General features: G+C 43.9%; 1 protein-coding gene across 2 annotated transcripts in view; it reads left to right on the top strand.

Moving 5' to 3' along the window:
* Positions 1-13,372, top strand: part of ARHGEF17 (Rho guanine nucleotide exchange factor 17) — a 394,561-nt gene that overhangs the window by 329,005 nt on the left and 52,184 nt on the right. For both annotated transcript variants that reach the window (XM_040340055.1, XM_040340054.1), the window contains exons 9-11: positions 5,481-5,590; positions 10,122-10,207; positions 12,180-12,298. In XM_040340055.1, coding sequence (XP_040195989.1) covers positions 5,481-5,590; positions 10,122-10,207; positions 12,180-12,298 — 315 coding nt within the window. The remainder of the gene's footprint in view (positions 1-5,480; positions 5,591-10,121; positions 10,208-12,179; positions 12,299-13,372) is intronic.

The raw sequence follows: 13,372 nt of genomic DNA, 5'->3' as shown, positions 1-13,372 counted from the left end.
TCAGGAACCCAATGTTCAGTTTAAGGTCCGCACAAAAAAAAAAAATCCTTTATGTATAGCAGAAAGAAGATTTTGTTCTTTGCCTGAGAAGAGAGTTCTTCAGTGTCAATGCGATAAAATCGTCTTCTGCAATTGTTTGCAATTCATTTGAAAAAGTGTTGAAGTTGAACTCCAGGCATTTATAAAGGACACAAATTAGTGCAGCTGTGTATTCATTAATACAATGTTAGATGTGTAAGCAATCAGTGTAAGTAAGATTTGTAAGAAAGATTTGACCCGGTATCAGCCTTTTGCTGTCCCTTTACTGAAGAACTTGGATGGGGAGAGAGAGAAGCAGCACAAGGCGCCAACCAGTCAGGTCTAAGGGGACATGCTGATAGGAGAAGAGAGCAGAGTGATGAGTTCATACTGCTTCTCCATTCAGTCAGAGAATGGGAGGGACAAGACCAAATGTTGCTTAACTACAGCACAGAGGGTCTGCAACCCTGCCAGACAGGACTGTGTTATGTGCCAGAGCTTTAGCAGGTAAAACCACTCCTATATCTGTATTTCCATTGTATGTATATCCATCTGTACCTGAGTCTTCTTTGGAAAAAGAAAATATCTGGAATAGTTGTCTGATCAATATATGAATCGGGAACTGACTGCTGAGGAGTTTAAGGGCCGGATTCACAAAGAGTTACGCCGGCGTATCACTAGATACGCCGACGTAACTCGGAATCTAAGCCCGTCGTAAATTTAAGTGTATGCTCAAACTGGGATACACTTAAACCTAGCTAAGATACGACGGTCTGCGCCGTCCTATCTTAGGGTGTAATATTTTAGCTGGCCGCTAGGTAGCGCTTCCGTTGGTTTCGGCGTAGAATATGTAAATGACTAGATACGCCGATTCACGAACGTACGCTTGCCCGTCGCAGTAAAGATACGCCGTTTCCGTAAGAGATACGCCGCGTAAAGATAAACCTGCCCCCTAGGTGGCGTAGCCAATGTTAAGTATGGCCGTCGTTCCCGCGTCGAAATTTAAAAATATTATGTCGTTTGCGTAAGTCGTCCGTGAATGGGGCTGGACGTAATTTACGTTCACGTCGAAACCAATGACGTCCTTGCGGCGTAATTTGGAGCAATGCACACTGGGATATGTACACGGACGGCGCATGCGCTGTTCGTAAAAAACATCAATCACGTCGGGTCACCAAACATTTACATAAAACACGCCCCCTCATCCTCATTTGAATTAGGCGCGCTTACGCCGGTCCCATTTACGCTACGCCGCCGTAACTTGGGAGGCAAGTGCTTTGTGAATCCAGCACTTTCCTCTTTGACTTACGGCAGCGTAGCATAAATACGATACGCTACGCCGCCGTAAAAATGCGCGGAGCTACCTGAATCCGGGCCTAAGATTCTAACTTTTTTTTTTCTATTTTTTTAATGGCCAGTTTATCTGCCTCCCATAAATAATAAAAAAAAAAAGAGTTTTGTAGTTCACATTTTTTTTACTTTATTATTTAAAGCTCTTATTCATTCATTCATTCATTCAAGGTAGCAAACATACACAGTTCAGTGCAGGGTGGCTTTGTACAGCAGGTTCAAAGCACAAAACACACAAAACATCTGCTCATCCGAGCCACTAACTAAAATTTGCTCCGTTCCTGACTGACAAGGGTGCCCAATTAATGGGTTCCTGAAAACAGAGGCAGCACACATAGCTTTTTTTTTGTGTTCTGTCAGCATTCTGCCTTTTCACCCAGCAGCAGGTCCCCACAACAGACAGAGTGAGCCTTGATCAGCAGTCAGCTCATGTTTATAAAGTCCTGTGCACAGATGAAACTAATAACGAGGTTGGCTTCCAAATAAGATGTGGCCCTAGAAATGACTTTATCCCACCAAAAAGCTCTGTAAGGCCCCTTTCACACGGGGCAGGGGAGGTGCGGTGGCGGTATAGTGGTGTGATTTTTAGCGCCGCTATACCGTCGTATTTACCGCGATATTCGGCTGCTAGCGGTGCAGTTTTAACCCCCGCTAGTGGCCGAAAAAGGGTTAATACCGCCCGTAATGCGCCTCTGCAGAGGCGCGTTGCCGGCAGTATTACCGCGGTTTCCCATTGATTGATTTCAATGGTAAGGCACGGTAAACACCCCGCTCCTATACCCCTCCTAAGATACGGCTAGCAGGACTTTTGGAGCGGTCCGGCTAGCATACTGCTTCAGTGTGAAAGCCTTTGGACTTTCACACTGAAGACTGCAGGCGCACGATTTTTTCAGGCGGTATAGCAGCGCTATTTTTAGCGCTAAACTGCCTAAAAAATGTGTCAGTGTGAAAGAGGCCCAAAGCATCCGGGCTCCAGGACCCAGGACAGAACTTAAAGGGGTTGTAAAGGTTTGTTTTTTATTTTCTAAATAGGTTCCTTAAAGCTAGTGCATTGTTGGTTCACTTACCTTTTCCTTCCATTTCCCTTCTAAATGTTTATTTTCTTTGTTTTCTTTGTCTGAATTTCTCACTTCCTGTTCCTCCTCAGTAAGCTGTTCAGTAAGCTGTTCTAAATGACTTTCCACCGCTCAGATGATGGTGGAAAGCTTACTGAGGACAAACAGGAAGTGAGAAATGCAAACAAAGAAAAAAAACATTTAGAAGGGAAATGGAAGGAAAAGGTAAGTGAACCAACAATGCACTAGCTTAAAGGAACCTATTTAGAAAATAAAAGACGAACCTTTACAACCCCTTTAAAGAGCTCCAGTCTGAAAAAAAAAGAAGAAAAGTCAGCAGCTACAAATACTGTAGCTGCTGACTTTTAATATAGGGACACTTACCTGTCCAGGGATCCCACGATGTCGGCACCCCGAGTAAGGGGTTGGCATTGTAAGTAAGGGAAACTGGCAGTGAAACCTTCAGGCTTCACAGCCGATTTCCTACTGCGCATGCACCAGTTGTGCTGCTCTTTCTGAATGGTCCTGCCCTCTTCTGAGATCTGTGTGTGTCCCAGAAGGCAGCAGGGAGAAGGAGGAGGAGCTGAAAATGAACCGCAATCTTACCCTGAAGGGGGAGCGAGTACCTGCTTTTCCCCAAAAAGTGCCAAATGCAGCAGTGGAGGGGGGTTGGGGGTGCGAGCAAACAGAGCCTTCCCCTTTTGGGTGGAGCTCTGCTTTAACCACTTGAGACCCGCATTATTGACAAAAGACGTCAACAGCGCGGCTCTCAGGTGCCAACTGGACGTCTTTGGACGTCATTTCAAGTGCATTCCCCGCGTGCGCCCCTGGGGCTGTGGAGCTCTGTGTGTAAACACAGAGCTCCACGTCCTGTCAGGGAGAGAGGAGACCGATCTGTGTCCCTTGTACATAGGGACACAGCATCGGTCACCTCCCCCAGTCACCCCCCTCCCCCCACACAGTTAGAACACACCCAGGATACACATTTAACCCCTTCCTCACCCCCTAGTGTTAACCCCTTCCCTGCCAGTCACATTTATACGGTAATTAGTGCATTTTTATAGCACTGATCGCTGTATAAATGTGAATGGTCCCAAATTTGTGTCAAAAGTGGCCAATATGTCCGCCGCAATATCGCAGTCCCAATAAAAATCGCAGATCGCCGCCATTACTAGTAAAAAAAAAAATAATAAAAAAAAATAATAATTCTGTTCCCCATTTTGTAGGCGCTATAACTTTTGCGCAAACCAGTCGCTTATTGCGTTTTTTTTTTTTTTTTTTACAAAAATACGTCGAAAAATACGTATCGGCCTTAACTGAGAAAAAAAATTGTTTTTAAAAAAAAATGGGATATTTATTATAGCAACAAGTAAATAAAATATATTTTTTTTAAATTGTCGCTCTTTTTTTGTTTATAGCGCAAAAAATAAAAACCGCAGAGGTGATCAAATACCACCAAAAGAAAGCTCTATTTGTGGGGGAAAAAGGACATCAATTTTGTTTGGGAGCCACGTCGCACGACCGCGCAATTGTCAGTTAAAGCGACATAGTACCGAATCGCAAAAAGTGCTCTGGTCTTTGACCAGCAATATGGTCCGGGGGTTAAGTTGTTAAAGGAGCCTATTTAGAAAATAAAAAACCTTTACAACCCCTTTAACCACTTAAGGACCGCCTCCTGCACATATACGTCGGCAGAATGGCACGGCTGGGCACATGTACGTACAGGTACGTCCTGTACTAGTACCCAGCCGTGAGTCGTGGGCGCGCGCCCGCGGCGCGGTCCGAAGCTTCCCCGTCGTTCACTGTGGCGGCAGCATCGATCGTGTCATCCCTTGTATAGGGGGACACAATCGATGACGTCACACCAACAGCTACACCCCCCTATAGTTGTAAACACACTTCAGGGAACACATAAACCCAACAGCGCCCCCTGTGGTTAACTCCCAAACTGCAACTGTCATTTCCACAGTAAACAATGCTTTTTAAATGCATTTTTTGCTGTGAAAATGACAATGGTCCCAAAAATGTGTCAAAACTGTCCGAAGTGTCCGCCATAATGTCGCAGTCACGAAAAAAATCGCCGCCATTAGTAGTAAAAAAAAAATAATTAATAAAAATGCAATAAAACTATCCCCTTATTTTGTAAACACTATAAATTTTGCGCAAACCAACCGATAAAAGCTTATTGCGATTTTTTTTTTACCAAAAATAGGTAGAAGAATACGTATCTGCCTAAACTGAGGAAAAAAAAATGTTGTTTATATATTTTTGGGGGATATTTATTATAGCAAAAAGTAAAAAATATTGTATTTTTTTTCAAAATTGTCGCTCTATTTTTGTTTATAGCACAAAAAATTTAAACCGCAGAGGTGATCAAATACCACCAAAAGAAAGCTCTATTTGTGGGAAAAAAAGGACGCCAAATCTTTTTGGGAGCCACGTTGCACGACCGCGCAATTGTCAGTTAAAGCGACGCAGTGCCGAATCGCAAAAAGGGGCAAGGTCCTTTAGCTGCATTTTGGTCCGGGTCTTAAGTGGTTAATCTATTTGATATCAGCATCCTATCATAATACCTACACAGTTGCACCTAGTGGGAGGGGCAGCAGTAGGAGCCAATTAGGCTCTGCAGAATGCACATGTGCTGCCAGAAAGAAAGAGCTGAGTGACCAGAGCTGTTGACTTATTACTCTGGTGATCCTTCAGTATACAACCAATGGGCAGGAAGGTGACACCACTATATTTCTTGCCTCTAACAAAGAAAGAGTGGTGTCACCTTCTTGGCTGGTCTTTCTGGCAGAGGTGTATCGCAGAAGTGTCCAGACAGAGTCGCATATTTCTTCGCAGATAATAAAGTTTACATCTGAGCTTTTTAGAATTCAGCTATAACTTGATTATTTTCACCCTCCTATTTAAAAAATGTTTAATAAAAAAAAAAAGAAATAGATTTGATTGTGATGTTCCTGGTTTAGTCTAGTCTACTGCGTCTGCCTTGTACATGTAATCCTCCTGTATCCTGGCACTCTGCCACTAATGTGGTTCTGTCATTTATCTTTGCAGAAAGCTGTCAGTGGCAAGAAAGATCGTTCCCTGTTCCTGTTCACGGACCTGTTGCTTTGCACCACACTGAAGAGGAAATCCGGTTCTCTACGCCGAAGCTCCATGAATCTGTATGTTTATCAAACATTAAGGCCGTTTTTACAACCTTTTCCTGAATGATTTTACTTGACAGATAGTAACCCACTTTTAAAAAGTCCGGTTTGCTGCATTTAGCTGCGTTTTGCCACGTTTGCGTTTAGAAGCGTTCTAAAAATAGACAAAAACAAAAAAACGACTGTAAAAGAAACGCAACTAAACGCAGGTTTTGCCTTCCAAAAAATGCCTTTAAACTCAACTTGCCTATAAACGACCCTGTGTACATGTACTGATAAGATAACATAGAGGAGAGTTCAGGAGCAGTTGGAAAAAAAAAGCATTTTTTTCACGTCGTTAAAGCCACACACGACCATTTTTTATGACGTTAAAAACATCGTGAAAAATTAGAGCATGTTCGACATTTTTAATGACCGTTTTTTACATCGTGAAAAATGCTCTGGATCCCACACACGATCGTTTTTAAAGGGGTGGTTCCCCCTAAAACAAATTTCTAACAATACATTCGTAAGACCCGTTACACTGCGGGTAGGCTGGCTTTTGTTTTTGCTTTTTAGTACATACCTCGATCTCGCCGTTTCGTCCTTTGGCGGTGGGCGTTCCTAGTTGATTGACGTTCCTCCGACGGGCACATACGTGACATCACGACTTTCCGAAAGAAGCCGAACGTCGCTGCGCAGGCGCCGTATAGAGCCGACTCTATACGGCGCCTGCGCAATGACGTTCGGCTTCTGTCGGAAAGTCGTGACGCGCAGTATGCGCCCGTCGGAGGAACGTCAATCAACTAGGAACGCCCACCGCCAAGGGACGAAACGGCGAGATCGAGGTATGTACTAAAAAACAAAAACAAAAGCCAGCCTACCCGCAGTGTAACAGGTCTTACGAATGTATTGTTAGAAATTTGTTTTAGGGGGAACCACCGCTTTAATGACACAAAAAAAAAACGTCATTTTTTACAACCCGAAAAACGGTCGTATGTACCCCTCCAGATTCCGCTGTACATAGTGATCATGATGCCAGCATAATGGTCCATACAACGCAATATACAGCCCCGGAGCAAGTAACCATCATAATGCTGACAATGGCAAGCACTCATTGGTCCATACAACACAATATACAGCCCCGGAGCAAGTAACCATCATAATGCTGACAATGGCAAGCACTCATTGGTCCATACAACACAATATACAGCCCCGGAGCAAGTAACCATCATAATGCTGACAATGGCAAGCACTCATTGGTCAGTGCAGCCATATAACAGCGCTGACCAATGAGAAGGACATCTGATAAGGCTTCTTCCGATAAGGTGTCCCCGAAGTAAAAAGCACTTTTCATTGGTTAGTGCATCACCTCGGTCCCACTGACCAATGAGCTTTTGCCATTGTGAGCATTATGGCTGACACTTGCTCTGGGGCTGTGTATTGCAGTGTACGGACTGCTGGTATTATGCAGCATTGCGGCCAATATGTGCAGCAGGGCCTGGGAGGGTGGCCAGTATATTTGAAGTTGGTTTACTTTCTAATTTTTTGTGACAAGGCAATCCTACCCTTTAAGTCAGGGGTCTCAAACTGGTGGCCCTCCAGCTGTTGCGAAACTTTTAGTCCCACAATGCCTCTGCCTGTGGGAGTCATGCTTGTAACGGTCAGCCTTGCAATGGCTCATGGGACTTGTAGTTTTGCAACAGCTGGAGGGCTACCAGTTTGAGACCCTTGCGTTAAAGGGTCACTAAAGGAAAAAATTTTTTTTAGCTAAATAGCTTCCTTCACCTTACTGCAGTCCTGGTTTCATGTCCTCATTGTTCGTTTTTGCTCTGATGTTGCTGTTATCCTTCTCTGTTCTGAACACTTCCTGGTTGTCTGTTTCCTGATGAAAAAAGTAATGGGAGGTTTCTCTCTGTGGTTACTAATGAAGGAGGTGTGATTACTGTGGCCCAGATTCACGTAGAATCGCGGCGGCGTAACGTATAGTAGATACGTTACACCGCCGCAAGTTTTCATCGCAAGTGCCTGATTTACAAAGCACTTGCATGAAAACTTACGCCGGCGGCCTCCGGCGTAAGCCCGCGTAATTCAAAGGGGCATGTGCCATTTAAATTAGGCGCGCTCCCGCGCCGGACCTACTGCGCATTCTCCGTTTTGAAATTCCCGCCGTGCTTTGCGCGAAGTGACGTCATTTTTTCGAACGCGAAGTGCGTAGCGTACTTTCGTATTCCCGGACGTCTTTTACGCAAGAACAAAAAAATTTCAAATTTCGACGCGGGAACGACGGCCATACATTATACAGCACATACGTGTGCTGTGTAAAGTTAGGGCAGCAAAAACGACGACTAACTTTGCGACGGGAAACTAGACTAGCAGCGACGTAGCGAACACGAAAAACCGTCGTGGATCGCCGTAACTACTAATTTGCATACCCGACGCTGGTTTACGACGCAAACTCCCCCCAGCGGCGGCCGAGGTATTGCATCCTAAGATCCGACAGTGTAATTCAATTACACCTGTCGGATCTTAGGGCTAGCTATGCGTAACTGGTTCTATGAATCAGTCGCATAGTTAGAAAGACCCTAAAACAGAGATACGACGGCGTATCTCTTTTGTGAATCTGCCCCTGTGTGTCTAAAACCCCTCAGCACCAATCAGTTTCATTTTACAAACCATCACTGCCCTGTATTGGCTCTGTGTCTCTGTACATCACAGAGGCAGGAAACAACATGCAAAAACGAAACTGAAACTGCAGGCACATTATATGATTGATTTTTATCTATTTTTAATCATTTTTAAAAGGAATCAGTTAACTATTATATCTCTATACCCTGTAAACAGTCATTTCAGCAAAAAAAAGATGTTTCCTTTACAACTCCTTTAAGCCTTTATCTTCAGGCAGTGAAGGACTGCAGTAGACTTTTTGTTCACCTATTCTGCATCGGTGAATTTATAAGGCCTGTGCCTGGTGTTTCAGTAAACATTGGCAAAGGAAAGAGTCACAAATCGTCCTCTTCCTGCAGTCAAACAAATGAAATTTACTGCATGAAAATGCATTTTATGTAGACATCCCGTGCCTTCCTATGGGGCTGGTTCACATAAGCTGCAGTACCGGCCGCCGTCAATTGACGGTGGCTTGATAGCTCTCTTGTTCTGAGAGGACGTCATATGACGTCCTCGTCTTGCAGAGCCACTAGGGGGCACCCGCTGCGTTACTGGGAACCCAATGCACGTGCCCGGCGGCCGCGATGGCCCCCGGGCACCCGCGATTGCCTAGTAACTGAGCAGGACCGTGGATCTCTGTGTGTAAACACAGAGATCCACGCTCTGTCAGGGAGAGAGGAGACTGATGCTGTGTCCCTTGTACATAGGGACACAGATCGGTCACCTCCCCCAGTCAGTCCCCTTCCCCCACAGTTAGAATCACTAGGAAGGAACACATTTAACCCCTTCCTCGCCCCCTAGTGTTAACCCCTTCCCTGCCAGTCACATTTATACAGTAACCAGTGCATATTTATAGCACTGATCGCTGTATAAATGTGAATCGTCCCAAAAATGTGTCCGATGTGTCCGCCATAATGTCGCAGTCCCAATAAAAATTGCAGATCTCCGCCATTACTAAAAAATAAAAATAAGAAAAAATTCATAATTATGTCCCCTATTTTGTGTTGCGCAAACCAGTTACTATACGCTTATTGCGATTTTTTTTTTTTTTACCAAAATATGTAGAAGAATACGTATTGGCCTAAATTGAGAATTTTTTATTTTTTAATTGGGATATTTATTATAGCAAAAAGTAAAAAATATTGTATGTTTTTTCAAAGTAAAAACCGCAGAGGTGATCAAATACCACCAAAAGAAAGCTCTATTTGTGGGGAAAAATGGACGTCAATTTTGTTTGGGAGCCACGTCGCACGACCGCGCAATTGTCAGTTAAAACGACGCAGTCCCGAAAGCTGAAATTTCGCCTGGACAGGAAGGGGGGTATATGTGCCCAGTAAGCAAGTGGTTAAAGGAAAATGAGAAGGGCTCATTCACAGCTATGCATGGGCATTACAAAGAGTACATAGAGATGTATTTGGGCTCCTAAAATATATCTAAAGTCAAAACTTTGTTGGCCTTTAAGGTTCCTATTGCTGCCCGTGTCGTCATTAGCATTAATCCGCTTGTTTTGTCCACGGACAGATATTTGTGGGAAATCATACACTTTACCCTTGTCACCATAATAGAAGATGAGGGAAAATCTTCCAATGGAGGCAGTTGTCTGACGAGGGATTTCCCCTCACTTTGGAGGGATTTGTTTCCACATCATGCAGAATCTTCTAGATAATAAATGAAGAGACCCCCCCACCCCACCCCCCATGAAACACAGCGCAACAAAAAAAAAAAATCAGGAGTTTCAACCATTCAATACTCTATCCAAAAACTAAAGAATGTTTTGGCTTTAAATAAACTTTAATGTTTTTTCCATGTGCAGTAAATACGTTGCATTATGATACTGTGAGTGATTGCGCCCTCTGGTAATCTGTTTTGGTACTGCAGCAATAACCTTTGTCATGTGTTTCAGGTACACCGCAGCCAGCGTGATTGACATCTCCAGCAAGTACAAGCTTCTCTGGAAATTGCCCCTGGAAGATGTGGATATTGTCAAAGGTTTGCCGAAATGTCCTTGTTACACACTACTCCAGGGATCCTCAAACTCCGGCCCTCCAGCTGTTGCGGAACTACACATCCCATGAGGCATTGTAAAACTCTGACATTCACAGACATGACTAGGCATGATGGGAATTGTAGTTCCTGAACAACTGGAGGGCCATAGTTTGAAGACCCATGCACTACTCTGCATGTAGCAACATTTCTACCAAAAATAACAGATCTGCAAATCTGCCCATTTTCAGCATTACCCCTTTCCACTTACCTGTGGATCTGTTATATGTGCAGCAAGTCCATAAGGAACTGTGACCGTGCATGCTGGGACTTGTGACTGTATATTGACCATTAAAAACAAAACCACCCTCTCTGTAAGGGGGACTGCAGTATATTGTGGTAACCTTTATGCTACGAATGTAGGAGAGCAGGGCCGGTGCAAGGATTTTTGTCCACACAGGCGAAGGTGCATTTTGCTGCACTGACCTAGATCAAACCTTGACCTAGTTATTTTTTCCTTATTTAATTATTTTTATTTTGCGTTGACATTTTTCTCATCTGCAAGGAGAGGAAATTATTATGGGGGTTGATTTACTAAAACGGGAGCATGCAAAATCTGGTGCAGCTCTGCAGAGAGACCAATCAGCTTCCAGGTTGTATCACCAAAGCTTAAAGTGATTGTAAAGTCTTGTTTAAAATAAATAAAAATAACAAACGTGTTATACTTGCCTCCTCTGTACAGTTGGTTTTGCACAGAGCAGCCCTGATCCTCCTCTTCTCGAGTCCCTCTTTGCTGCTCCTGGCTCCTCCCTACTATCGAGTGCCCCCCCAGCCAGCAGTTCTCTATGGGCACCCGAGCCGAGTCAGAGCTCGGTGTATCCATTCAGACATGGAGCCCCGACCTGGCCCCCGCCCCCTCTCTCCCCTGATTGGCTGACTGATTTTGATTGACAGCCGCGGGGAGCCAATGGCGCCACTGCTGTGTCTCAGTCAATCAGGAGAAGTGTTCTGGACTGTTTAGACACTCGTGAACATCACTGGAAAGAGATGGGGCTCAGGTAAGCAATTGGGGGGTGCTGGGGAAGCTGCATTCTGTGCATTCAGATAAAAAAACGTCTGTGTGTAGCACCCCCCTAATTACCTACCTGCGCCCCTTATCTCTCCAGCGATGTCCACCATTCCCTCCGCTATCCAGAACACTCCTCCTAATTGGTTGAGACAGTGATTGATGAATTTTTTTTTCCCTGCAATGCAGAAAAATAAAAATCCATCAGATCACATAGTAAAAACAGCACACATAGTACACAAAAACATTGGCTAGGCACACATTTAACCCTTTGCTCACCCTTGATGTTTAACCCCTACTCAGCCAGTGTCATTGGTACAGTGACATTGCATATTTTTTGCACTGATCACTGTATTGGTGTCACTGGTTCCCACAAAGTGTCAGTTAGTTTCAGACTCCGCCGCAAAATATCGCAGTCCCACTATAATTCGCTGTTCTCCACCATTACTAGTATAAAAAATAAATGAATAAAAATTACAGTATATATCCCATAGTTTGAAGATGCTTTAACTTTTGCGCAACCCAATCAATATACGCTTTTGTTGGCCAAAAATATGTAGCAGTATACATATTGGCCTAAATTTATGAATAAATTTGTTTTTTGTTTGTTACATTTTATTGGATATGTTTTTATAGCAGAAAGTAAAAAATATATTTTTTTACCAAAGTGTCTGTATTTTTTGTTTATATTGCAAAAAAAAAAAAAATAGAGGGAGGATCAAATACTACCAAAATAAAGCTCTATCTGTGGGGGGAAAAAAATGACATACATTTTTTTTTTTTTAGTAGAGCGTTGCATGACCGCACAATTGTCAGTTAAAGTAATGCAGTGTCGTATCGCAAACAAAAATGGCCTGGTCATGGGGGGGGATAAATCTTGGTTTAAACCATTAATACAATCTCTTTACTCAGGGACATCCCAAGCCTCGAATCGGGACAGTGTTCAGAAAATTATCGGCCGGCTGGATGAAGATCTGAGCACCATGGGGCAAATCAGCAAACTGTCGGAAACCCTCAGCTTTCCTCATCAGGTGAGACAATAATTGACCATTAAACGGGTGCTTCTTCCTTTAATTTTAGGTGGAAATTGAGCAACCTTGCCCATTAAAAAAATAAATAAATAGTTTGTCCAATGTTTAAAGAAATCTCTGTCCCACCTATTGTGGTGGCTTTTGTGTGAAGATAAGGTAGTAATCTAGAGAGAGGAGACACATTGGCCTGTGTTCTTTTTGATTGTTAAAGTGGTTGTAAACCCACTTTTTTTACTTTTACCTACAGGTAAGCCTATAATAAGGCTTACCTGTAGGTAAGGAGAATATCTCCTAAACCTGCACGGTTTAGGAGATATTCCCCTCGCAATGCGCCACAGCGCATGCGCAGGGGGGATCTACGGCGAAAGGACCGGCAGCCGCCGGACCTTGCCGAATTTAAATCTCCCGCGCGCACGCGCGGGAGTGACGTCATCGCCGCTCCAGCCAATCACAGCGCTGGAGTGGCGATACCCGGAAGACACGCCAGGCAAGAGGACATCTCGCTCGGCGTGGACCAGGTAAGTTCTACACACCTCGTTCCGAGGTAAGTATTTCATAATGAGCTAATATGCGGTGCATATTAGCTCATTATGACTTTTGCCTTGCAGGATAAAAAAAAATAAAAAAATTTGATGCGGGTTTACAACCGCTTTAATGCTTTTTTCACGAACCTTAACCCCTGACCTGGCAAACAGGTTGTTGGTATACATACAGTGACATTTTTATTTTATTTATTTTTTTAGGAATAAACCTCGAAATTGGGATTTTAAAGGCAATTTTGAAAAATTGTGTTTTAAAAAAATATTTATTTACATATAAATAGGGTTGATAAAAAGACTATCCTCGCGATGGCAGGAGGTGACCCCCTGCAGAACATGAGAAAGGGCCCCGGGATGGGGTCTGGGGGGCCTTCATGGTTTCTTGCACCGGGGCCCTGAAGGTTGTATTTACGCCTCTGTCTGGGAGAGTACAACCCACCCCAGCACCCCCCTAGATACAGCCATGTGGCATTTACTTGCCTGGGGCTATTGGGAGTCCCTGCATTTGCTGCTGCCAATGCGATTACAAACATGG

The sequence above is a fragment of the Rana temporaria genome, chromosome 2, assembly GCF_905171775.1.
Source record: "Rana temporaria chromosome 2, aRanTem1.1, whole genome shotgun sequence".
NCBI lineage: Eukaryota > Metazoa > Chordata > Amphibia > Anura > Ranidae > Rana > Rana temporaria.
This window is presented reverse-complemented; position numbering and strand designations above follow the sequence as displayed.